This window comes from Gadus macrocephalus, chromosome 21 (assembly GCF_031168955.1).
Source record: "Gadus macrocephalus chromosome 21, ASM3116895v1".
Lineage (NCBI taxonomy): Eukaryota > Metazoa > Chordata > Actinopteri > Gadiformes > Gadidae > Gadus > Gadus macrocephalus.
In genome coordinates, this window is record NC_082402.1 from 2,308,105 (window position 1) to 2,334,794 (window position 26,690).

Consider the following 26,690-nt stretch of genomic DNA (forward strand, 5'->3'; position numbering starts at 1 on the left):
ACTACTACTGTATATCAGAGTACTTCCACAGCACTACTACTGTATAACAGCAGTACTACCACAGTACTACCACAGTACTACTACTATATAACAGCAGTTACACAGTACCACAGTACAACTACAGTACCTGTGTGAAGCAGTTGAGAAAGGACTTGGACAGCCCCTAGTTTAGATGTGTATATCTACAGTACTACTTAGAGTAATACTACAGTACTACTACAGTACTAGTGCTCGTGGTACCTGTGTGAAGCGGTTGAGGAAGGACTTGGGCAGCCCCTTGCGCCCGCCCCCCTGGGTGAAGGGGTTCTGGCAGCCGAAGATGCGCGTCTTGTGGTGCTGGACCTGGAAGCTCATCCCCAGCTCGGGGATGTAGATCTCAGCCCGGTGGTCGAAGCAGGCGTTCAGGCCCTCCAGGACCGACTGGGAGGCCAGGTTCAGCTGCAGGAGAAGACACGGGTCAGCAGACAGACAGACAGACAGACAGACACACGGGTCAGCAAACAGACAGACAGACAGACACATGGGTCAGCAAACAGACAGACAGACAGACACATGGGTCAGCAAACCGACAGACAGACAGACACATGGGTCAGCAAACCGACAGACAGACAGAATGACACACGGGTCAGCAAACAAACAGACAGACAGACACATGGGTCAGCAAACAGACAGACAGACACATGGGTCAGTAAACAGACAGACAGATCGGTCAGCAAACAGACAGACAGACAGAAACATGGATCAGCAAACAGACAGACAGACAGACAGACACACGGGTCAGCAAACAGACAGACAGACAGACACACGGGTCAGCAAACAGACAGACAGACAGACACACGGGTCAGCAAACAGACAGACAGACAGACACACGGGTCAGCAAACAGACAGACAGACAGACAGACACATGGGTCAGCAAACAGACAGACAGACACACGGGTCAGCAAACAGACAGACAGACAGACACATGGGTCAGCAAACAGACAGACAGACAGAATGACACACGGGTCAGCAAACAAACAGACAGACACATGGGTCAGCAAACAGACAGACAGACAGAATGACACACGGGTCAGCAAACAAACAGACAGACACATGGGTCAGTAAACAGACAGACAGACAGACACACGGGTCAGCAAATAGACAGACAGACACACGGGTCAAAAAACAGACAGACACACACACAGGTCAACGTACGGAGGGGACACAACCGATCAACGTACACACCCACACCCACGCACACACCCACACACACACACCTCGTCCAGGACGATCCAGTGTCCGGCCTTCAGGGCGGCCAGCAGGGGTCCGTCCCTCCAGGCGAACTCCCCCCCCTTCCCCCCCTCCACCGGGAGGTCCGTCCCGAACAGGTCGGTCACATCCTGCAGGGGGAGAGAGAGGGGGAGAGAGGGGGAGAGAGGGGGAGAGAGATGAGACATTTGACATAGGGAGCGTTTTTCTCCCACTAGGAATATTAGGAACGTGGGGGACAAACGGGACACAGCCATTTAAAATAAAGTATTAATGAACCAACATTGGCACTATAGTAAGACCTTACTCGAGACATCGTTGCTAAAACACTAAACATGGTCAAATAACGGATCTCAGGAAATGGATGCAACGAGACAGAGGAGTGTTTAGGTGTTGGACCCACGGTCTGCTCTGATAGGTTGATCCGGACCAGGTGGTTCCCCGAGGCCTGGGCCAGCGCCCCCACCAGGCTGGTCTTGCCCACGCCGGGGGAGCCCTCCAGCAGCACGGGCCGCTGCAGCTTCAGGGCCCTCAGGAGCCGCTGGGCGTTGACCGCCGTGGTGCCCGCCCCCATGGCGTAGTCCGCCAGGCTGCGGCCCTCGCTCTGAGGACCTGGGGGGGGGCAGGGAGAGGGGGGGGGGGGGGGGGGTCAGAGACGGAGGGTCTTGCACGCATGTGATCGCACAAGCACGGTCGCGTGGGCACATGCATGCTCCTTCACGTGCACTGACTCACATACACGCACGTGCACTCTCATGTGCCCTCTCACGTGCACTACCTCATACATTCTCGCGTGCACTACCCCCCATTTACTCTCCCTCACGTGCACTACTTTACATGCACTACCTCCCGTTCACTCTCCCGTGCACTCCTTCCCCTTCACGTGCACCCCCTCCCTTCCCGCCCGTGCCCCAGACCTAGGGCGATGTAGAAGGGCTCGATGCCGAAGAAGTCGTCCCCCCACTGGGGCTGGCGGGGCAGGCCGGTGTCGTAGACCCGCAGCGCGTCCAGAGCCTCCTGGTCCAGCGCGCTCATCTTCCCCAGCCGCCGCCGCAGGAAGCCCAGGCAGGACCGCCGCGCCAGAGCGGCCTGGTCCGCACAGCCCACCGTGGTGCCTGGGGGGGGGGGGGGGGGGGACGGACAGAAGACGTTCTTACACTGCCAAATATGTGCGTTTTATGCCCGGCTAAATAGTTAATCCCGGTTGTAGCCTACACTCTTGAATCATGAAAAAATAAAAACATTCGGAGTATGCAAATTATTCTAAAGAGGTCTACTCTCTCCGCCTTCTACAGTGAACCCAGAAAGCCGGCTCCGGGACGGAGGGGGATTTTACCCCCTCGCTTTTACACAGGCAAGACGGTGAAATTGCAGGGTGGGCCCAGCCGCGACCGTAATGGCTTGGTAGTGTAAACATGCCTAGAGATGGAGAGAGCGAGAGACAGAGACAGAGAGACAGAGACACACAGAGAAAGAGACAGAGACAGAGACAAAGAGAGAGAGAGACAGAGACAGACACAGATAGACAGACACAGACACACACGGAAAGAGACACAGACAGAAAGAGACACAGACAGACAGACAGGCAGGCAGGCAGACAGAGGGAGTTCTTACCATCCAACCACAGTGATCTCTTTCTAGGTCCTCTGTCCTCCAGCACCCTTCACTCTTTAACCTTGGATCAGTTATCTGTTCCGCTGCCCCCCTCCCCCTCCCCCTCCCTCTTGCCCCCCTCCCCTCCCTCCTGCCCCCCTCCCCCTCCCCGCTGCCACTCACCTGAGCCCAGGCCGTCCACGTACACCAGGCAGGCGGCGTGGATGAAGGCGGTGACCATGTCGAGCCGCAGGTCCCACTCCACCTCCTCGTCGTCCTCCGCGGCGCCCATGGTCATGAAGCCGTCCTCGTCGCGCTCGCACACCGTGTTCAGGAAGTGCACCCAGGACAGGACGTCCCGCACGCTCAGGATGCAGCGCCGCCCGAAGTCCTGGCGGGTCAGCCAGTCGATGAAGTCCAGCATCAGCTCGCCCAGGTCCCCGCCTGGTCCAGGGGCGGAGGATTAGCATTAGCCACCAAGCATTAGCCGCCTAGCTCCTTAGCTTCAGACCACTAGCTCCTTAGCATCAGCCCCCTAGCTCCTTAGCATTAGCCATCTAGCTCCTTAGCATCAGCCACCTAACACCTTAGCATTAGCCCCCTAGCATCAGCCCTTTAGCTCCTTAGCATCAGCCCCCTAGCTCCTTAGCATTAGCCCTCTCGTTCCTTAGCATTAGCCCCCTAGCTCCTTAGCATCAGCCCCCTAGCTCCTTAGCATCAGCCCCTAGCTCCTTAGCATCAGCCCCCTAGCCCCTTAGCATTAGCGCTGTGAGCCCCTTGTTGACTGGGCGCTACCTTCCAGGGAGAGTCCGGCCCGCAGGTTGTGCTGGACGATCTGCAGCAGGTCGGCCCGGCTGTTGCTCTGGGGACACCAGATCTCTGTGAAGCGGTTCCTGAGGGCCGGGGACAGCTGGGGAAAAACACACCGGGTTAGCAGCCCGCTACAACTCAGCTAAAGCCGAGCTAATGGCGAGCGAAAGAAAGGTTAAATGTAAGCAGGAGGTAAGTGACGACAGAGATGACTAAGCTCGCTCCACAGGGGGTGAATGTGGAGACAAACCGGTAATGATCAATAAAGATCAGCAGAGGCTCCCATTGGACCCTCAGGTCCCCACAAAGTAATACATTCACTTTGACACATCTGATCATAACCACACACACACAAACCAGGTACTAAAGACACACGCTCAGAAGGTACCACACACACACACACACACAAACCAGGTACTAAAACACACACACACCAGGTACTACCCCCCCACACACACACACACACACACCTCCTTCTTGCCGAAGTCGCCCCCGGGGTTCATGGTGGCCACCATGCGGAAGGCGCGGTCGGCCGTGATGAGCTCCACGTCGCTGGAGTCCCCGCTGCCCTTCTCCGCCAGCACCAGGGAGCGCTCCGTCTCCAGGACACTAGACAACAACAAGACAGTAAACAACAACAACCACACAGTCAACAACAACACAGTCAACAACCAGGGAGCTCCGTCTCCAGGACACTAGACAACAACAACCACACAGTCAACAACAACAACAACAACACAGTCAACAACCAGGGAGCTCCGTCTCCAGGGCCCTGTACCACGAAGCTCGCTTAGAGGGTTAGCGAGGTATGTTGAGCTCCAAGCCTGGGTTAGTTGTACCACGAAAGTCGATCTCTTTTAGCGTCGCTGTATCACCATGGTGACTTATGCTCGCAACCAAACCTGGTCGGGAGCAGTTTTTCGGCTTAGTCTAGCCGGAGATCGGCTACTTAAATCGGCGTGCGCAGCTTCCTAGCCCCTCCTCTGACAATGGTGTCACCATTTGTGGGTGTTCCCGTGGACCCCGGTGCACTTCTCGTACAGGCGTCTTTCCAGAGACAGAGGGTTTTTTACGGGACAGAACCGATCCCTTGGAATTGTCTGACGATATTCAGATTTCAGACTTTATTGTCATTGTGCAAACAACGAAATTGGGGTTCTTCATGAGAGATACAGATTCTCATCAGAGGGTGTTCGTTATTTGATCGTCCTTTTGGAGCTTATGTAGACAATGATTACTGTTGCGCATTGTGTCTCCGTGACAGTGTGCTAGAGTGGAGGTAGCGCGTCAGTCTTGAATTTCTGCGCGGGGGGTTCGACTCCCAAGTGATGCAAATTAATGTGAAGCATAAAAAGTCCTAATTCTCATGCATATGGAATACTTATTCACTAAAGCTTATGGAATTATATTTTTGTGCTTATTTCGAACTTGAACGCATATTTTCAAGGCCGTGCTGGCACCACATCTATGGGGGTAAAATGCATGATGATAGACCGGCGAATTTGAACCCCGGTCGGTGGCGTTGGGGTCTAACCACTACGCTACAGCCGCTACCTCTCAGCGGTCGAAAACATACGATACATTTCTTAAATAGGGTGTATTTAAAGTGAATTCCCTAAATGATAGAATAAGGCAGGATGGACGTTGCTTATGCATTTTTTAATCATCATCATTCTATTTGGATTAATGGCGAACAATTCTGCATTTGGCATAGTTATTTTACAGACAATATGCAGAATCTTTTCACTTAAACTCATATAGACTGCTTGATCTATCGTAAAGGTGAGAAAAATGACGCAAAAAACGCCCCTTTCACGTGAACGCGCACTGAACCTAAAGCGGAAAACCTGGTTCTACTAATTGAATCTAAAGTGAGCTTCGTGGTACCATTTAACTCTGATTGCGAGTTGCGGGTCTGTCGAGCCAGGTTTTCCCAAGAAAGCCTGGGTATGTTCAGCGAGCTTCGTGGTATAGGGCACTGGACACTAGACAACAACAACCACACAGTCAACAACAACACAGTCAACAACCAGGGAGCTCCGTCTCCAGGACACTAGACAACAACAAGACCGCAAACAACAACAACAACACAGTCAACAACAACTACACAGTCAACAACCAGGGAGCTCCGTCTCCAGGACACTCAACAACAAGGCCAGAACAGACAGTGGGTGTGTCCTGTGTGGTGTTGTTGTTTTGTTTGTGTGTCTGTGTGTTGTTTTGTGTGTCGTGTTGTTTTGTGTGTGTGTCTCGCTGTGTGTTGTTGTGTTGTGTGTGCGTGTGTACCTGTTGAGCCTCTCCAGCACCGAGTCGTCTGCGAGGGAGATCTCGTCCAATAGGAACACTCCTCCCTGCTTCATGGCCTGGACCAGCGGGCCGTCGTGCCACTCGAACAGACGGCCGTCCTCCGCATCCCTCTGGGGGACACACACACACACACACACACACACACACACACACACACACACACACACACACACACACACACACACACACACACACACACACACACACACACGTGTGTTTGAGGAGGTTGGTCTGCAGGTATCATCTCCTTTCATGAGCGAGAGAGAGAGAGACAGAGAGAGAGAGCCTGTACTCGTTAAAGCCTGTACCTGGTTGGTGTGTCTTACGGGCCGCAGCCCCCCCAGGAAGTCGGACGTCTCCATGTGGAGGTGACAGTTGAGGGAGAAGAACTTCTGGGCCGCGAGCGCAGCGAACAGCTGGCAGATGGTGGTCTTACCACATCTGGACACAGATAGGATAAGGTAGGATAAGAGAAGCAGTGTTAAGATAAAGAGCCTTAAGATACGATAAGCAGCCTTAAGGTAAGGTATGATGAGAGAAGCAGCCTTAAGATTAGATAAGGTACGAAAAGATAAGCAGCATTAAGATAAGGTATAGTAAGAGGAGCGTTAAGATAAGGTATGATAAGGCATGATAAGCGTTAAGATAAGGGGTGATAAGCGTTAAGATAAGGGGTGCTAGGCGTTAAGGTAACGGCTGCTAGGCGTTAAGGTAAGGGGTGCAAAGCGTTAAGGTAAGGGGTGCTAAGCGTTAAGATGAGGGGTGCTAAGCGTTAAGATGAGGGGTGCTAAGCGTTAAAGGTAAGGTATGCTTAGTGTAAAGGTAAGGTATGCTAAGCGTTAAGGTAAGGGGTGCTAAGCGTTAAGGTAAGGGGTGCTGTTACCCGGTGTCCCCCACCAGCAGGACCGACTCCCCGAAGTGCAGGGCGCGGCCCACCAGCACGGCCAGCCGCCGCATGCCCGCCGTCCACACCACGTGGCGGAACTCCTCCGGGACCCCCGCGATGCTGTCGATGAACGGACCTGAGGGGAGACACACCTTAGAGCTCCGGACACACCTGAGACCACCTGACACACCCTGAGACCACCTGACACACACCTGAGACCACTTGACACACCTGAGACCACCTGACACACACCTGAGACCACCTGACACACCTTAGAGCATCTGAGACGCCCTGAGACCATCTGACACGCCCTGAGACCACCTGACACACCTGACACACCTTAGAGCACTTGACACACCTGAGACCACCTGACACACACCTGAGACCAGCTGACACACACCTGAGACCACCTGACACACCTCGAGACCACCTGACACACCTCGAGACCACCTGAGCCAGTCCTCTGAGCCAGTTCTCTCATCTTACGTTTTGGAGAACTCACTCCACACCCTCTTTTGTTTCTCATCGTATCTCACTCCATCGAACCTTGTTTCAGGTTATACATTTCATCTGGCCCCATCTTAGGATAGATATCGTATCATGCCTCAATTTGTAAGAAATCTTATCCTATCCCAATAGTGTTTGTAGCTTCTTTATACGGTCTACAACGTTGTCTTGAGTGTCTGTAGTGTCTTGGGCGTCTCTATAGTGTCTAGTATCACTACAGTGTGTCTGTAGTATCTCTGTAGCGTCTAGTATCACTAGTGTGTCCGTAGTATCTCTATAGTGTCTAGTATCACAAGGGTGTGTCTGTAGTATCTCTGTAGTGTCTAGTATCACTAGACGGTCTGTAGTGTCTGTAGTTTCTGTACTCACTGAACTGTCCGGTGACCTGCTTCTGGGAGAACAGGGTGTCTGGGTTGACGGTCCTCTTGAAGTGCTTCTCCAGGATGGACAGGATGGTCGCTTCCTCCTCGGGCTTCCTTACACGGCCAGCCAGCAGCATGAAGCCTAGGGGAGGACCAACGTCATCACTCACTAGAACACACTACTAATCACTATTACACACTACTACTATCAGCCAGCAGCACGTAGCCTAGAGACAGACAGCACCACTCACTATTACATACTAATACTAATTCTTAAGCCCACAGTGAGAGACACACTCTCGATATGGGGGCGGGACTACAGTGCAGAAGGCGACCACTGACCATCGTCGGCCAAATGCTGCAGCCAATCGCGCGACTCGTCGGTCTGCTCCTCCAGCCTATAGCGGTCGGCCCAGCGGAACAGGTCCCTCAGCGTGATGAAGCCGTGCTTCCCCGCGAACACAGAGGAGCCGCGACGCAGAGACTGGGGAACAGGAAGGGGATCACAGGAAAAGGATGTGGATCACAGGGACAGGAAGGGAATAACATGGACAGCATGTGGATCACATGAACAGGATGTAGATCAAATTAACAGGATGTGGATCCAATTAACCGGATGTGGATCCCATGAACAGGATGTGGATCAAATTAACCGGATGTTGATCCCATGGACAGGATGTGGATCACATGGACAGGATGTGGATCACATGGACAGGATGTGGATCACTTGAACAGGATGTGGATCACTTGAACAGGATGTGGATCACTTGAACAGGATGTGGATCACTTGAACAGGATGTGGATCACATGAACAGGATGTGGATCACATGAACAGGATGTGGATCACATGAACAGGATGTGCATCGAAATCAAGTGAATGTCAATCAAAATCAAGTGATAGCTTTGAATGTCTACGTCTATGTCTCTATTCAAGTTGTCCCATCCTCTGGGCCCCACACAGATAAAGTACCATTATGATCCCCATATCTAAGCAAGACGAACCCATCAACCCAAAGAGCCGCTCCAGAACCAGGTGAGGAGCTCACCTGGAGGTCCTGCATGACCTTCACCAGCTTGGAGCAGTAGGACGGAGGCAGGCTGCATCTCTGGTGGAGGATGATCTCCAGCTCGTTGCTAGGCAACTCGTCAAAGTGGAGCTCCACAAATCGGTTCCGGAAGGCCCGGGACAGAACCTGGGAGAGAGGGACGGGTTCTGAGTCACAGCACGTTCGGGACGGACAGCGGGACATCGACCACAACTTCAACCACATAACCCGTGAAACACGCTTCTCCCCGGAGTCTGACCGGGGATTCACTTCTTCTGTGTCAACAAAGACGCTCTTTGTAGCTCATTGTATATTTCGTATATTTTTCTTTCATATTACTGCCCTATACTTCTGCTATGACGCACTCACAGAACATCTTTATTCAAATTAATAAAAGCACCGAAAGTTTTGACAAGTTCAGACGAGACACTATCGGTTTACATTCTAAGCCGATAAAACAGTATAAACGTCCGTAACGACTTCCAACAGACGGCGTTTAGAAGCGGTCCAAACCGGTTCTAAACGTTCCACCCCGAGACCCCCTCAGACACTCCGCACTGACCTTCCTGCCGCCGTAGAGCCCCGGGGGATTCTGGGTAGCGAAGAGCATGAAGCGGGGGTGGGCCTTGATGACCTCCTGGGTCTCCGCCACGAAGAGCTCACGGTTGTCGTCCAGCAGGCGGTTGAGGGCCTCCAGCACGTCGGTGGGGGCCAGGTTCAGCTCATCCAGGATGATCCAGTAGCCCTTCCTCATGGCGTCGATCAGAACTCCTGCGCATTCACACACACACACACACACAGTACGAGACCTGGCTTAGTGAGGACACCTACACCCAGTGATACTAACTTAGTGAGGACGCCCACACACACACATAGTATGAGACCTGGCTTAATGAGGACGCCTACACAACAGTGTGATACTAACTTAGTGAGGACACCTACACAACACAGGGTTATACTAACTTAGTGAGGACACCTACACAACACAGGGTTATACTAACTCAGTGAGGACACCTAGAAACAGAGTATGGTAATAACTTAGTGAGGACACCTACACACAAACAGTATGAGACCAGACTTAGTGAGGACACCATCTACACACACACAGCGTGATACTAACTTGGTGAGGCCACCAACACAACACAGTGATACTAACTTAGTGAGGACGCCTACACGACAGTGTGATACTAACTTAATGAGGACACCTACACGACAGTGTGATACTAACTTAATGAGGACACCTACACACACACATACAGGATTATATTAGCTTAATGAGGACTCCTACACACACACTCATGCACACACACACACACACACACACACACACACAGTATGAGACCTGACTAAGTCAGGATGCCTAGACAGCACAGTATGATTCTAACTAACTTTGTTTATTATTACCCTAACTTAGGGACTCACTTTCCCCCAGGAAAAACGAAGCCCAAGAATACAAACTAAGCTAAGCTAAATGGGCTATGCTGTAGTGGCGGCGGGGTCAGGGGTCGTACCCTCTTTGAAGAGCAGCTTCCCCTTGTCGTCGGAGGAGTAGCAGCCGATGTACTCCTGGATGTCCGTGTGCTCGTGGTTGTTGATGCGGACGCACTGGTTCCCCGTGGCCAGGCCCAGCCAGCGGATCAGGCTGGTCTTACCCACCGAGGTCTCCCCCTGGATCAGGACCGGGTGACTCCTGCAGGGGACACAGCCGTTAGGACCTTCATCACCTTTAGGAACTAGCCTTCATGACCTTTAGGAACTAGCCTTCATCACCTTAAGGAACTAGCCTTCATCCCCTTCATGACCTAGCCTTTATTACCTTGAGGACCTAGCATTCATCAGCTTCATGACCTTCCTGCTCAGGAGGTGGACTGCAGGTGGGCGGTGTTTGGGTTTAAAGGAACAGTCCATAACGTTGACTGGGAGGGTTTAGAAACTCTACTGCCGTCAAAATTCATGATATTGGAAATTCATGATATTGGAAAGTCAAACATAACAGATTGACCCGTGTTTCAGCAGGCCTCTGGCCATGGGATCCTTAGTTTGGGCAGAATCTAGTTCCATCTCTGTATCTCACTAGATATTTAATATCCGGCAACCCGGGGTACTGGTAGAAGGGTGAACCACTAAACACAGGCCATTACGGACCTATCAGAAAGGACATAATCGCTGAGGTATCGTCGTTGGAGAAGCCAGTATTTTAACGAAGTACGTTTCCTTATTCATCAAGTTCTCTTCTTTGCCAAAGCGCCTCAAACATCCCTTTGAGAGGACAGTTGGGTTTTGGAGGGAAAGAGGGTGTAAGGGGCAGGGCCTTGGAGGAGACGGTTGTAATTACCCAGCAGACACCACTCTGACCAGGTCCCGCAGGTTGAGTTTGACAGAGTCGGTGAGGATGTAGGTGGGGTCGAGGGAGGGCTCCATCTCCCCCTGGGACACCCAGTACCCCTCCAGGGGCACGCAGGTCCGGCCCGTTGGCTCCGGGATGGGCTAAGGGACACACAGCACAGCGTCAGCACCACCACTTCCTGTCACACTTCCTGCTTCCTATTGACTCAGACTGGTCGAACGGTTTACTTTGATATGTATTTACACGTTTACATGACACCTGTATTTCTACACACTAAATGTTGCAATGCCTTGTGGGAAATCATGGCTTACCAAACACATCAGTACAGTCTTAATGGGGAAATATATTATATACTTTAATATATTCAGCATACTGCAATCTTAATTGAAAATGTGTTTGCCAGCGCGTTTGCGTGTTGTCTGAGTGATTGACTGTATGATTGAGTGAGTGAGTGAGTGTCAGAGTAAGTGAGTGTCGGATTGAGTGGGTGAATATTTGTGAGTGAGTGAATGAATATTTGTGATTGAGTGAGTGAATATTTGAGTGAGTGAGTGGATATGTGAGTGAGTGAATATTTGTGAGTGAGTGAGTGAATATTTGTGAGCGAGTGAGTGGATATTTGTGATTGAGTGAGTGGATATTTGTGAGGGAGTGAGTGAATAAGTGAGTGAGTGAGAGATTAAGTCAGTGCATATTTAATATTTTATTTGTGAATGAATGAGTGAGTGTGTGTTCACCTGTCTGAGACACTTGGTGTTGCCCCCCAGGACGTACTGAGACACCAGCTTCTGGACCTGGGGGTGGGAGCTGCGGTCCAGCTGGGTCAGGAAGCTCAGACAGAAGCCCTGCAGGGACAAAACACCCTCAGTGGGGCCCTATTGGCTGGAGGCCGGTACTACACCCCGACAGTGGCTCCCCGTTGGCTGGAGGCCGGTACTACACCCTCAGTGGGGCCCTATTGGCTGGAGGCCGGTACTACACCCTGACAGTGGCTCCCCGTTGGCTGGAGGCCAGTACTACACCCTCAGTGGGGCCCTATTGGCTGGAGGCCGGTACTACACCCTGACAGTGGCTCCCCGTTGGCTGGAGGCCGGTACTACACCCTCAGTGGGGTCCCTATTGGCTGGAGGCCGGTACTACACCCTGACAGTGGCTCCCCGTTGGCTGGAGGCCGGTACTACACCCTCAGTGGGGTCCCTGTTGGCTGGAGGCCGGTACTACACCCTGACAGTGGCTCCCCGTTGGCTGGAGGCCGGTACTACACCCTCAGTGGGGTCCCTGTTGGCTGGAGGCCGGTTCTACACCCCGACAGTGGCTCCCCGTTGGCTGGAGGCAGGCAGGGCTCTGCAGCAGCCTTCACCACAACGGCCAGTAAACAGACACTAGCAGTAGATTCAGAAGGTCAACCCAGTCCGTGTTTCACTCCCATAACTGCTCCTTATTATGGGGTTGCTACTAGTTCAAACATAGTGGTGCAGCATTGACACTCGATATATTTCTCTCCACTCCTACAAGCAGAAACATCAATTCAACTCGTCAAGATAAAACAGTCAGGAACTAACAACATAGACAAACAGTTGTCCAGGTTTAGGACCCCAGCCCTGTGGTGGACTGGTTCCAGCCGTCCAGCAGTCGACTCCAGACCCAGTCGGCCTGACGGAGGCCGGAGACGGAGTGGGGGCCGGTGGACCTACCTCGTACAGGGAGCGCTGCATGTTGTGACAGGGGTTGAGGGCCACGTATTTGAGGGCCCGGCAGAGGGTCCGGAGGCTGTAGTGGGGCCGGTGGCCCGTCCCGTCCACCAGCCGGCTCTGGGCCTCCCGCCGGATGGCCAGGTAGAAGCTGGAGGAGCCGGAACACAGGGGGGACGAATGGGGGGGGGGGGGCAGAGACCACGTTAGGGGACAGTGGGGGGGGGGGGGGCAGAGACCACGTTAGGGGACAGTGGGGGGGGGGGGCAGAGACCACGTTAGGGGACAGTGGGGGGGGGGGGGCAGAGACCACGTTAGGGGACAGTGGGGGGGGGGGCGGAGACCACGTTAGAGGACAGTGGGGGGGGGAGGGGGCAGAGACCACGTTAGGTGACAGTGGGGGGGGGGGCAGAGACCACGTTAGGGGACAGTGGGGGGGGGGGCAGAGACCACGTTAGGGGACAGTGGGGGGGGGGGCAGAGACCACGTTAGGGGACAGTGGGGGGGGGGGCAGAGACCACGTTAGGGGACAGTGGGGGGGGGGCAGAGACCACGTTAGGGGACAGTGGGGGGGGGGGCGGAGACCACGTTAGGGGACAGTGGGGGGGGGGGCAGAGACCACGTTAGGGGACAGTGGGGGGGGGGGCAGAGACCACGTTAGGGGACAGTGGGGGGGGGCAGAGACCACGTTAGGGGACAGTGGGGGGGGGGGGGGCAGAGACCACGTTAGGGGACAGTGGGGGGGGGGGGCAGAGACCACGTTAGGGGACAGTGGGGGGGGGGGGGCAGAGACCACGTTAGGGGACAGTGGGGGGGGGGGCGGAGACCACGTTAGAGGACAGTGGGGGGGGGAGGGGGCAGAGACCACGTTAGGTGACAGTGGGGGGGGGGGCAGAGACCACGTTAGGGGACAGTGGGGGGGGGGGCAGAGACCACGTTAGGGGACAGTGGGGGGGGGGGCAGAGACCACGTTAGGGGACAGTGGGGGGGGGGCAGAGACCACGTTAGGGGACAGTGGGGGGGGGGGCGGAGACCACGTTAGGGGACAGTGGGGGGGGGGGCAGAGACCACGTTAGGGGACAGTGGGGGGGGGGGCAGAGACCACGTTAGGGGACAGTGGGGGGGGGCAGAGACCACGTTAGGGGACAGTGGGGGGGGGGGCAGAGACCACGTTAGGGGACAGTGGGGGGGGGGGGCAGAGACCACGTTAGGGGACAGTGGGGGGGGGGGCAGAGACCACGTTAGGGGACAGTGGGGGGGGGGGGGGCAGAGACCACGTTAGGGGACAGTGGGGGGGGGGGGGCAGAGACCACGTTAGGGGACAGTGGGGAGGGGGGGGGCAGAGACCACGTTAGGGGACAGTGGGGGGGGGCAGAGACCACGTTAGGGGACAGTGGGGGGGGGGGCAGAGACCACGTTAGGGGACAGTGGGGGGGGGGGGGCAGAGACCACGTTAGGGGACAGTGGGGGGGGGCAGAGACCACGTTAGGGGACAGTGGGGGGGGGGGGGCAGAGACCACGTTAGGGGACAGTGGGGGGGGGGCAGAGACCACGTTAGGGGACAGTGGGGAGGGGGGCAGAGACCACGTTAGGGGACAGTGGGGGGGGGGGGGGCAGAGACCACGTTAGGGGACAGTGGGGGGGGGGCAGAGACCACGTTAGGGGACAGTGGGGGGGGGCAGAGACCACGTTAGGGGACAGTGGGGGGGGGGGGGCAGAGACCACGTTAGGGGACAGTGGGGGGGGGGGGGGGCAGAGACCACGTTAGGGGACAGTGGGGGGGGGGGGCAGAGACCACGTTAGGGGACAGTGGGGGGGGGCAGAGACCACGTTAGAGGACAGTGGGGGGGGGGGGCAGAGACCACGTTAGGGGACAGTTGGGGGGGGGGGCAGAGACCACGTTAGGGGACAGTGGGGGGGGGGCAGAGACCACGTTAGGGGACAGTGGGGGGGGGGGGCAGAGACCACGTTAGGGGACAGTGGGGGGGGGGCAGAGACCACGTTAGGGGACAGTGGGGGGGGGCAGAGACCACGTTAGGGGACAGTGGGGGGGGGGCAGAGACCACGTTAGGGGACAGTGGGGGGGGGCAGAGACCACGTTAGGGGACAGTGGGGGGGGGGCAGAGACCACGTTAGGGGACAGTGGGGGGGGGGGCAGAGACCACGTTAGGGGACAGTGGGGGGGGGGGGGGCAGAGACCACGTTAGGGGACAGTGGGGGGGGGGCAGAGACCACGTTAGGGGACAGTGGGGGGGGGGCAGAGACCACGTTAGGGGACAGTGGGGGGGGGGGGGGCAGAGACCACGTTAGGGGACAGTGGGGGGGGAGGGGGCAGAGACCACGTTAGGGGACAGTGGGGGGGGGGGCAGAGACCACGTTAGGGGACAGTGGGGGGGGGGGCAGAGACCACGTTAGGGGACAGTGGGGGGGGGGGGCAGAGACCACGTTAGGGGACAGTGGGGGGGGGGGGCAGAGACCACGTTAGGGGACAGTGGGGGGGGGCAGAGACCACGTTAGGGGACAGTGGGGGGGGGGGGGCAGAGACCACGTTAGGGGACAGTGGGGGGGGGGGGGGGCAGAGACCACGTTAGGGGACAGTGGGGAGGGGGGGGGGCAGAGACCACGTTAGGGGACAGTGGGGGGGGGCAGAGACCACGTTAGGGGACAGTGGGGGGGGGGCAGCGTGAGCTGGAGGACCTCAGCTAGGGATCCACTAGAGATCAACTAGAGAGCCATAAGGGAGATGTCAACTAGAGATCTCAGCTAGAGATCAACTAGAGATCAACTAGAGATCACAACTCGAGATTCCTAACTAAAGATCTCAGCTAGAGATTCCAAAGAAAGATCTCAACTAGAGATCATAACGAGAGATCATAACGAGAGATCTCAACTAGAGATCCCAAAGAGATCTCAGCTAGAGATCAACTAGAGATCACAACTAGAGATTCTCAAATAAAGATCTCAGCTAGGGATCAACTAGAGATCACAACTAGAGATTCCTAACTAAAGATCTCAGCTAGAGATCCCAAAGACAGATCTCAACCAGAGATCTCAACTAGAGATCCAAACTAGGGATCACAGTGAGATTTCGGGAGATCAAACACACTGGAGACCTGTGCAGACTTTGCCAACAGTCCCCAAACTTTAAGCCGTTCTAAAACAGCCCCAAAACACTTCAGACTGAGGTCAGAGATCCCTACGACATCTCGGCTAAATCAGAGTGAGATCTCTGGGAAATCTCAGGAGATCTGAGAAGGGAACCTGAGTGAGGTGGTGGTGCTGAGGAGGTCCTGACCTGATGATGCCTTGGGTGATGTTGCGGTGGGGGTTCAGTCCCTTCAGGTAGTCGCACACGAGGATCCGAAGATCTCCCTCATTCTCCAGCTCCTCCAGGTAGACCTCAGTAAATCTGCCATGGAAAGACACATGCTCATCAAACACGTTCTCAAATCCACCACGTATTCTAATCATCATAAAAAAAAGGCATTGATATAGAATATTGTTTACTTTGTGTACTATTTTAGTAAATAACTTTGATGGCAAAATAAAACAGACAGGTGTGTGGCAGACAGGTGTGTGGCAGACAGGTGTGAGGCAGACAGGTGTGAGGCAGACAGGTGTGAGGCAGACAGTTGTGTTGCAGACAGACAGGTGTTCCAGGGCTCCTCACCGGTTCCTGATGCCCAGGGGCAGGTTCCTCTTGCCCACGTCGGTGGCCGGGTTCATGCAGGCGAACAGTCTGAAGTCAGGGTGTCGCACCAGCGGCTCTGCAGAGAGCGGGGAGGGAGGGGGTCACACACCAGGACACACACAGCAAGACACACACACCAGCACACACACCAAAATGTTCAGGACTACTTTGTAACTGTAGGCTCAGAGTAAATTCTGCAGCGTCTGCGATAAAGTAATGCAGGAAAAAACGCATCGTTCCACGATTTACATCTGAAGAATATGTAACCAAAGCCTTGAATTCAAAGAAAAAAAGTTGAATCAAACTCAATTAAAAAATACGTTACTTTAAACGAAGTGGGAAGAAAGTGTTCTACACAGCGCTCTCACCTGTGTCCCCGCGGTCCAGCAGAACCAGGGACCCGGCGGTTCCTTCCAGAAGCCCACTCAGACACTCCAGGGTCTCCGGAGCCGCCAGGTTGATCTCGTCCAGAAGAATCCACTCTCCCTTCTTCACCGCCTGGGCCAGAGTCCCCTGAAGAGAACACAGACACACACACACAGTGTGAACCATCACTAGTGGGGACTCTGTGGGCCTGAGTGCCCTGAAGACAAGACAGACACACACAGTGTGAACCATCACTAGTGAGGACCCTGTGGGCCAGAGTCCCCTGAAGACAAGACAGACACACACACAGTGTGAACCATCACTAGTGAGGACTCTGTGGGCCAGAGTCCCCTGAAGACAGACCACCCCCCACCCACACACACACACACACACACACACAGTGGGTACACAAAAAGACTCATAGTACGAAGCGAGAAAATCTTGCTACAAACATCAACAAACAATCAAGATGTTATGGTTCATACATTATAGACAGGTGATCATCATCACGATGTACTGCGTCATGTTGTGTAGTGTTGTGTCATTTAGCGTGTAGCGTCGGATGCTACGTCGTCTCCATGGTTACCTCGACGAAGGCGAAGACCATGGCCGACTCGCAGGCGCGGATCTGCTGCTGGGTCTGAGTCAGCCTCACGGCCAGGACCTCCCACTGCTCCTGGAGCAGGGCGGCTGGGGGGGGGGCACAGGGACAGGTCAGTACACAAACACACACACTCACCCACAGGGACACGTCAGTACACAAACACACACACTCAACCACAGGGACACGTCAGTACACAACCACAGGGACACGTCAGTACACACACACACACACACACACACACACACTCAACCACAGGGACACGTCAGTACACAACCACACACACACACACACACACAGGGACACGTCAGTACACAACCACACACACACACACAAACACAGGGACACGCAAGTACACAACCACACACACACAAACATACACACACACACAACCACAGGGACACGTCAGTACACACACACACGCACACACAGAGACACGTCAGTATGCAACCACAAAAACCTCAGTACAAAAGTACACAAAGAGAACACACACACACCTCAGTACAAAAGTACACAAAGAGTACACACACACACACGCACAAAAACAGTGCGTTTTTGTGCGATGAAGACCCCCCCCGGCGGTCTTCATCCCCCCCCCTCACCGTTGGACTTCTCCTGCAGCTCTTTGGTGAGTGCCGACTTGCAGACGTGGTCCATGAGCTTGAGCAGGTCGTGCCAGCGCTTGCCCCTGAAGCAGGTCTGCACGTGGCCCAGGAAGGTGAGGTTCTGCTTGCGGGAGTAGGTCTGGGAGAAGAGGTCCTCGAAGGCCTCGCGCAGCGGCAGCAGGATCAGCTTGTGGTCCACGGGCTTGTACCTACCGGACCCGGGGGGGGGGGGGGGGGAGGCTCCTGTTAGAGTCGCAGTGTGTTGTGGTGGTGGTGCACTCCTACATTGTGTCCTGGGCTGGTGTTGTGATAGTATGGTTGAGTTGTGTATTGGGCTGGAGAGTTGTGTGTTGTTGAGTTGTGTTGTTGAGTTGTGTATTGGGCTGGAGAGTTGTGTGTTGTTGAGTTGTGTTGTTGAGTTGTGTATTGGGCTGGAGAGTTGTGTCTTGTTGAGTTGTGTTGTTGAGTTGTGTATTGGGCTGGAGAGTTGTGTGTTGTTGAGTTGTGTTGTTGAGTTGTGTATTGGGCTGGAGAGTTGTGTGTTGTTGAGTTGTGTTGTTGAGTTGTGTATTGGGCTGGAGAGTTGTGTGTTGTTGAGTTGTGTTGTTGAGTTGTGTATTGGGCTGGAGAGTTGTGTGTTGTTGAGTTGTGTTGTTGAGTTGTGTATTGGGCTGGAGAGTTGTGTGTTGTTGACTTGTGTTGAGTTGTGTATTGGGGCTGTATAGTTGTGTGTTGTTGAGTTGTGCATTGGGCAGTATAGTTGTGTGTTGTTGAGTTGTGTTGTTGAATTGTGTACTGGGCTGTAGATTTGTGTATTATTGAGTTGTGTATTGAGCTGTAGAGTTGTGTGTTGTTTAGTTGTGTTGTTGTGTTGTGTATTGGGCTGTAGAGTTGTGTGTGTTGTTGAGTTGTGTATTGGGCTGCAGAGCGTTGTGTTGTTTAGCTGTGTTGTGGTGTTGTGTTGTGTACTGGTCTGCAGAGCGGTGTGTGTGTGTTCCCTCACCCTCCCAGCAGGTCGGCGGTATCGCTCTGCTGGTTCATGTTCACCACCCTCAGCTTGTGTCCTGCACACAAACGACGAAATCAAGAACTGCAACACAACCTCAGACGCACAAACATCTCCACTCTCCACCGTTCTACTCGCATAAATAACCAAAAGGGTTATTACCTTACCTGCACATGGATTTATTGTTTTTTAAATTGAATGTGTAAATTAAATTAAATTAATCCTCACTTAACAACAGCTGTGAGTTCCTTAATTGGCAGGGGGAGGGGCTTGTACCGCCATTGCCAATTAAAGAACAACTCACCTGTGTCGACCCCCAGGTGCTGACCCCGGGAGGTCTAGGGGATCCTCTCTACGGCTGGTCTGATCAGGGGCTCACCTGTGATGCCGGCCAGGTACTGGACGGTGGAGGTCTTCCCGGTGCCCGTCTCCCCCACCAGCAGCACCGGCTCCCCCTGGTTCACGCACACGGCCAGCTGCTCCAGCAGCACCGTCGACGGGCGCGTGGCCGCGAACGTCTGGTTCTCCCTGGGGGGGGGGGGGGGGGCAGAGACCACGTTAGGGGACAGCGGGGGGGGGGGGGGGGGGGGGGGGGGGGGGGGGGGGGGGGGGGGGCAGAGACCACGTTAGGGGACAGCGGGCAGAGACCAGGTAAGGGGACAGCTGGGGGGGGGGGGGTCTACTGGACAGCTCCTGGGGGGTGGTCTAGTGGGGTTCCTGGGGGGGGGGGGGGGGTCTAGTGGGGTTCCTGGGGGGGGGGGGGGTCCACTCACACAGAGAGCTGCACCAGGGGGCTCTGCTTACGCTCCAGCGTGACGCGGCCCACAGACACCTCCAGCTCCTCCAGGGAGATCCCGGGCTGGTACATCTGGACGAAATGCTGCGCCTGGGGGGGGGGGGGGGGGGGGGGTGAAGACATGAGGAGGTGACCACAGGAGGGAGTGAACACATGAGAGGGTGAACACATGAGGTCAGGTTGGTGTTCGGTTCGGTTCGGTAGACCCAGATCCCCCCCCACCCCCCCCCATCCCGTCGGGCGGTGGCCAAACCTTTTCTTTGGAGATGTTGAGCTTGCTCCCGATGACCTCGGCAATCCGCAGCCGGCTGTCCGAGCGGGACAGCATCGCCGTGAAGCAGTCCAGGGCCTGGGGAGAGCGGGAAACCGTTACTAAGACAAACAACGACTACTTGTTTCTATGTTGTTCACATGTCAATAACAACGGTATCCTAGCTAATGTTGCTAAGAGGCTAAAGTGTGATTTGACCCAGCCCCCCCCAAAAAAATCCTAAGTCATGCCAGCACCAGGGCAAGCTAACTACAGATAGCCGCTAATTGCTAGGTGGCTAGGTGTTAGCCTACATCTTGGACTTCTGCAAAGATATAATTTTATCAGCTGAAAAAAAATTACATTACATGCTAGCTTATACTAGCAACATGCTAATAAATTAAATTAAATTTGTATAGCCTTTAATCTCCTTTGCAGTCTCAAAGGGCTTAGCAGGCCAAATACTTGTGACCTTAAAGCCGCTACCTACTTAGTGCTAGCGTTAGCTTACCTCCTGGAAGACGCGCTGAGCCGTGGCAGAGGAGGAGCTGTCGAAGTCGCTGCTGATCCTCTCGCACCACTTCAGGAGGTCCCTGGGAGCGGAGAAAACACCTTAAAACACCAACCACTACACCTTTAACCAGCCTTTTATCAGCACCCACTACACCTTTAACCAGCCTTATATCAGCACCCACTACACCTTTAACCAGCCTTATATCAGCACCCACTACACCTTTAACCAGCCTCATAACACCAACCACTACACCTTTAACCAGCCTCATAACACCAACCACTACACCTTTAACCAGCCTTATAACACCAACCACTACACCTTTAACCAGCCTCATAACACCAACCACTACACCTTTAACCAGCCTTATATCAGCACCCACTACACCTTTAACCAGCCTTATAACACCAGCCACTACACCTTTAACCAGCCTTATAACACCAGCCACTACACCTTTAACCAGCCTCATAACACCAACCACTACACCTTTAACCAGCCTCATAACACCAACCACTACACCTTTAACCAGCCTTATATCACCAACCACTACACCTTTAACCAGCCTTTTATCAGCACCCACTACACCTTTAACCAGCCTTATAACACCAACCACTACACCTTTAACCAGCCTTATATCACCAACCACTACACCTTTAACCAGCCTTATATCAGCACCCACTACACCTTTAACCAGCCTTATAACACCAACCACTACACCTTTAACCAGGCTTTTAACACCAGCCACTACACCTTTAACCAGCCTTATATCACCAGCCACTACACCTTTAACCAGCCTTATATCACCAACCACTACACCTTTAACCAGGCTTTTAACACCAGCCACTACACCTTTAACCAGCCTTATATCACCAACCACTACACCTTTAACCAGGCTTTTAACACCAGCCACTACACCTTTAACCAGCCTTATAACACCAACCACTACACCTTTAACCAGCCTCATAACACCAACCACTACACCTTTAACCAGCCTTATAACACCAACCACTACACCTTTAACCAGCCTCATAACACCAACCACTACACCTTTAACCAGCCTCATAACACCAGCCACTACACCTTTAACCAGCCTTATATCAGCACCCACTACACCTTTAACCAGCCTTATAACACCAACCACTACACCTTTAACCAGCCTTATATCACCAACCACTACACCTTTAACCAGCCTTATATCAGCACCCACTACACCTTTAACCAGCCTCATAACACCAACCACTACACCTTTAACCAGGCTTTTAACACCAGCCACTACACCTTTAACCAGCCTCATAACACCAACCACTACACCTTTAACCAGCCTTATATCACCAACCACTACACCTTTAACCAGCCTTATAACACCAACCACTACACCTTTAACCAGCCTTATATCACCAACCACTACACCTTTAACCAGCCTTATAACACCAACCACTACACCTTTAACCAGGCTTTTAACACCAGCCACTACACCTTTAACCAGCCTTATATCACCAGCCACTACACCTTTAACCAGCCTCATTAAACCAACCAATGCCTGTTTAAGGTTTGGTTTACGCACCCAAAACTAGGGCTGCTTTTTTATGGAAAACAATTCATTATCACTATTATTTTGGTTAATATTGAAATCTTGATTATTTTTTAGTTTGAAAACATGACACATTTATTCATAATTTCGAAATTATGTGGTCACATGAGGTTAGAAAAAAAAAAAAAAAAAAATGGAAATAATTTCCAGATATGTATCCAGCTGTAAAAAAATTAGATAATAATAATGATAATTGTTTCAACTCGATTAAATAAGTTTGGTGATTGTTTCACTCGAAATCGCGATCAAAATTTGATTAATCACCCAGCCCTCCCCAAAACTCACGTTTACTGCCCAGTTTTGCCTCATCAAACATTCAAGATCAAGATTATTTTGACTGATAGTGATTTTTTTAAGGCTATCACGCGAAGATGATATAAATGGATCAATAAAGTTCCCAATTTAAGGATCCGTAACACTTCCGACCTTTATGTGTTTAGCAAGCTTGATTACAACTTTATTGATCCATTTATATCAGAACAGTTTGGAAAGCTTTCACTCCCCTCCGTTCATCATGGCGCGAATAGGATCTGAATGATCGGTTTGTTGCTGCACGTAAGGCGCATCAGGCCAGAGCGACCACTGGAGGGACAGCCGGTAACAACGTAAATAATGACCTTCACATCGTCTCGGTGACCGGGTTCACAGGGGTGACCCCAGCCTTTCACACCCGATAGTCGGATGGTGAGCGTGGGCGATCCAAACCCGGTGACATTTGTTTAATCCAGCGCTCCCGAGCTGATGCCCTACTTAGGTTAATGACATTGATCGGGGAAAAGCAACGTATACATGATGGAGGCCGATTGCACAATATGGAAAATAGACCAACCAGACCTATTGATCTATGAGTGGGAGCCACAACAGACCGCCACCCCCACCAGACCGCCTTAAGGCCTTCTGGGCCAGCTGAACACTAGACTGGAACAGGAAGAGACAGGTCAAGCCTCCGAGACACAACAGACCGGCCAGGTGGGCCGTGGTCGAGGCCATCCCAGGGACAGATCCATACCCCATCGGACCGGGCAGGACCGGAAAGATCATTAAACCCCAGTGGGCAGGGAGGATTCCCAGACTAACCGAGCAACCGGTGTTTGATGCCCGGTCTCTGTACTGTCTAACCCCTACCTGCTCCTTAATGACCTGTCTCTGTACTGTCTAACCCCTACCTGCTCCTTGATGACCTGTCTCTGTACTGTCTAACCCCTACCTGCTCCTTAATGACCTGTCTCTGTACTGTCTAACCCCTACCTGCTCCTTGATGACCTGTCTCTGTACTGTCTAACCCCTACCTGCTCCTTGATGACCTGTCTCTGTACTGTCTAACCCCTACCTGCTCCTCGATGACCTGTCTCTGTACTGTCTAACCCCTACCTGCTCCTCAATGACCTGTCTCTGTACTGTATAACCCCTACCTGCTCCTTAATGACCTGTCTCTGTACTGTCTAACCCCTACCTGCTCCTTAACGACCCGTCTCTGTACTGTCTAACCCCTACCTGCTCCTTAACGACCCGTCTCTGTACTGTCTAACCCCTACCTGCTCCTTAATGACCTGTCTCTGTACTGTCTAACCCCTACCTGCTCCTTAATGACCTGTCTCTGTACTGTCTAACCCCTACCTGCTCCTTAATGACCTGTCTCTGTACTGTCTAACCCCTACCTGCTCCTTAATGACCTGTCTCTGTATTGTCTAACCCCTACCTGCTCCTTAATGACCTGTCTCTGTACTGTCTAACCCCTACCTGCTCCTTAATGACCTGTCTCTGTACTGTCTAACCCCTACCTGCTCCTTGATGACCTGTCTCTGTACTGTCTAACCCCTACCTGCTCCTTGATGACCTGTCTCTGTACTGTCTAACCCCTACCTGCTCCTCAATGACCTGTCTCTGTACTGTCTAACCCCTACCTGCTCCTCAATGACCTGTCTCTGTACTGTATAACCCCTACCTGCTCCTTAATGACCTGTCTCTGTACTGTCTAACCCCTACCTGCTCCTTAATGACCCGTCTCTGTACTGTCTAACCCCTACCTGCTCCTTAATGACCTGTCTCTGTACTGTATAACCCCTACCTGCTCCTTAATGACCTGTCTCTGTACTGCCTAAGCCCTACCTGCTCCTTAATGACCTGTCTCTGTACTGTCTAACCCCTACCTGCTCCTCAATGACCTGTCTCTGTACTGTCTAACCCCTACCTGCTCCTCAACGACCCGTCTCCACCAGAGTGAACACATCTCCATGGGGGTTACCGTAGCGACAGGGCCCGCCCCTCCAGCGCCGAGGTCCGGTCCTCGGTCCGGGTCTGCGGGGGGCCGTCCTCCAGGGGCGCGGCGGGGCTCCCGGGCCGGACGGGGTCCACGTCGGCGTGGCGCTCCCCGGTCAGCTGGCAGTAGATGTCCAGCAGGCGGTCCGCCACCACCGCGAGGCCGGAGTACCTGGAGGTCAGCACCTGGAGGTGGGGGGCAGGGGGGGTAGTTAGACCGGGGTACCTGGACGAAGGGGGGGGGGGGGGGGGGGGGGGGGGGGTTCCCATACCATTACTCCCTTAGGGATTCAGATTCCTGATTCCAGTCTCGGCCGATACGGATCATACCGATAGAGCATAGCATCTAACTACTAGTGCCGCAGAATTCACAATCTCTATTATTTTGGTCAATATTGAAATCTCAATTTTTTTTGGGTTTGAAAACACGACACATTTATTCATAATTTCGAAATTATGTGGTCACATGAGGTCAGGAAAAAAATAAAAAAGGAAATAATTTCCAGGTATGTATCCAGATGTAAAAAAATTGATAATAATTGTTTCAACTCGATTAAATAAGTTTGGTGACACAAACCCCCTCAACTAATATTGTATAGATTAGCAAGAGTAGACTCTTGGATCAAAGGTTCAAAATGCTTTGACGATTTAACAATTGTAAACTCTCTTACAGGGACCGACCTCAGTCCTACAGGGACCGACCTCAGTCCTACGGGGACCGACCCCTGCCTGCTGTGAGGGCCCTACCTTCTTCAGCTCCTCGCGGGGCATGTTGCCCACCGGCACCTTGGTCCAGTACTTGTCCAGCAGGGCGGCGTGGCTGGACTGGGGCCGGTACCAGCTGCCCCCGCTGTAGTACATCCTGCAACACACCCACAACCGGTTAGAACCAGAACCACCCAGAACCACAACCGCTTAGAACCAGAACCACAACCGCCTAGAACCAGAACCACCCAGAACCCCTTAGAACCAGAACCACAACCGCTTAGAACCAGAACCACCCAGAACTAGAACCTCCTAGAACAGGACCGCTTAGAACCAGAACCACCCAGAACTAGAACCTCCTAGAACAGGACCCCTTAGAACAACAACCACCCAGAACTAGAACCTCCTAGAACAGGACCCCTTAGAACCACAACCACAACCTCTTAGAACAGGACCCCTTAGAACCAGAACCACCCAGAACTGGAACCTCTTAGAACAGGACCGCTTAGAACCAGAACACAACCTCTTAGAAACAGAAACCACATCCAACAGAACATAGAACCATGAAACTTGTGTCTAACCCGGGTAGAGACCCAACGACCAGACAGTATAACCCGGGTAAAGACCCAACGACCACAGACAGTCTAACCCGGGTAGAGACCCAACGACCACAGACAGTCTAACCCGGGTAAAGACCCAACGACCAGACAGTATAACCCGGGTAGAGACCCAACGACCACAGACAGTCTAACCCGGGTAAAGACCCAACGACCACAGACAGTCTAACCCGGGTAGAGACCCAACGACCACAGACAGTCCAACCCGGGTAGAGACCCAACGACCACAGACAGTCTAACCCGGGTAGAGACCCAACGACCACAGACAGTCTAACCCGGGTAGAGACCCAACGACCACAGACAGTCCAACCCGGGTAGAGACCCAACGACCACAGACAGTCTAACCCGGGTAGAGACCCAACGACCACAGACAGTCTAACCCGGGTAGAGACCCAACGACCACAGACAGTCCAACCCGGGTAGAGACCCAACGACCACAGACAGTCTAACCCGGGTAGAGACCCAACGACCACAGACAGTCCAACCCGGGTAGAGACCCAACGACCACAGACAGTCCAACCCGGGTAAAGACCCAACGACCAGACAGTATAACCCGGGTAGAGACCCAACGACCACAGACAGTCCAACCCGGGTAAAGACCCAACGACCACACAGATCCATCATCTCTACCGACCTTCTGGTGGCGAAGAACTGGAAGCCGGGAGCGACGTCGATGCAGTCCTCTCTCCCGGGGATGGTCAGCTTCTTGTTCTCCATCAGAGGCAGCAGTACAGAGATCTACGCCAACGAGGAAGAGCGCTATTAGAACATTGTTATATCTATATCTGAATCAGATGGCTAACCAGAGAAAGGCATGACACGTAGAATAGTATAAATCAAACAAACTAAAAGAAGAACGACTCATTAAAGTTAAATATCCAACACATCTCACACT

General features: G+C 53.3%; 1 protein-coding gene across 1 annotated transcript in view; it reads right to left on the bottom strand.

Moving 5' to 3' along the window:
• The window catches only part of mdn1 (midasin AAA ATPase 1), a 79,361-nt gene that overhangs the window by 46,399 nt on the left and 6,272 nt on the right, over nt 1-26,690 (bottom strand). The window contains exons 8-38 of the mRNA XM_060042371.1: nt 26,430-26,533; nt 25,221-25,335; nt 24,460-24,659; nt 20,624-20,705; nt 20,116-20,211; nt 19,840-19,952; nt 19,446-19,594; nt 19,064-19,124; nt 18,058-18,269; nt 17,441-17,544; nt 16,857-17,001; nt 16,468-16,564; nt 16,093-16,206; nt 12,801-12,948; nt 11,844-11,951; nt 11,095-11,246; nt 10,271-10,449; nt 9,322-9,530; nt 8,760-8,906; nt 8,056-8,197; nt 7,721-7,855; nt 6,842-6,980; nt 6,267-6,399; nt 5,938-6,068; nt 4,122-4,260; nt 3,637-3,751; nt 3,025-3,285; nt 2,166-2,363; nt 1,652-1,860; nt 1,257-1,379; nt 241-438 (exon numbers count right to left, since the gene is read on the bottom strand). Coding sequence (XP_059898354.1) covers nt 241-438; nt 1,257-1,379; nt 1,652-1,860; nt 2,166-2,363; nt 3,025-3,285; nt 3,637-3,751; nt 4,122-4,260; nt 5,938-6,068; nt 6,267-6,399; nt 6,842-6,980; nt 7,721-7,855; nt 8,056-8,197; nt 8,760-8,906; nt 9,322-9,530; nt 10,271-10,449; nt 11,095-11,246; nt 11,844-11,951; nt 12,801-12,948; nt 16,093-16,206; nt 16,468-16,564; nt 16,857-17,001; nt 17,441-17,544; nt 18,058-18,269; nt 19,064-19,124; nt 19,446-19,594; nt 19,840-19,952; nt 20,116-20,211; nt 20,624-20,705; nt 24,460-24,659; nt 25,221-25,335; nt 26,430-26,533 — 4,458 coding nt within the window. The remainder of the gene's footprint in view (nt 1-240; nt 439-1,256; nt 1,380-1,651; nt 1,861-2,165; nt 2,364-3,024; nt 3,286-3,636; nt 3,752-4,121; nt 4,261-5,937; nt 6,069-6,266; nt 6,400-6,841; nt 6,981-7,720; nt 7,856-8,055; nt 8,198-8,759; nt 8,907-9,321; nt 9,531-10,270; nt 10,450-11,094; nt 11,247-11,843; nt 11,952-12,800; nt 12,949-16,092; nt 16,207-16,467; nt 16,565-16,856; nt 17,002-17,440; nt 17,545-18,057; nt 18,270-19,063; nt 19,125-19,445; nt 19,595-19,839; nt 19,953-20,115; nt 20,212-20,623; nt 20,706-24,459; nt 24,660-25,220; nt 25,336-26,429; nt 26,534-26,690) is intronic.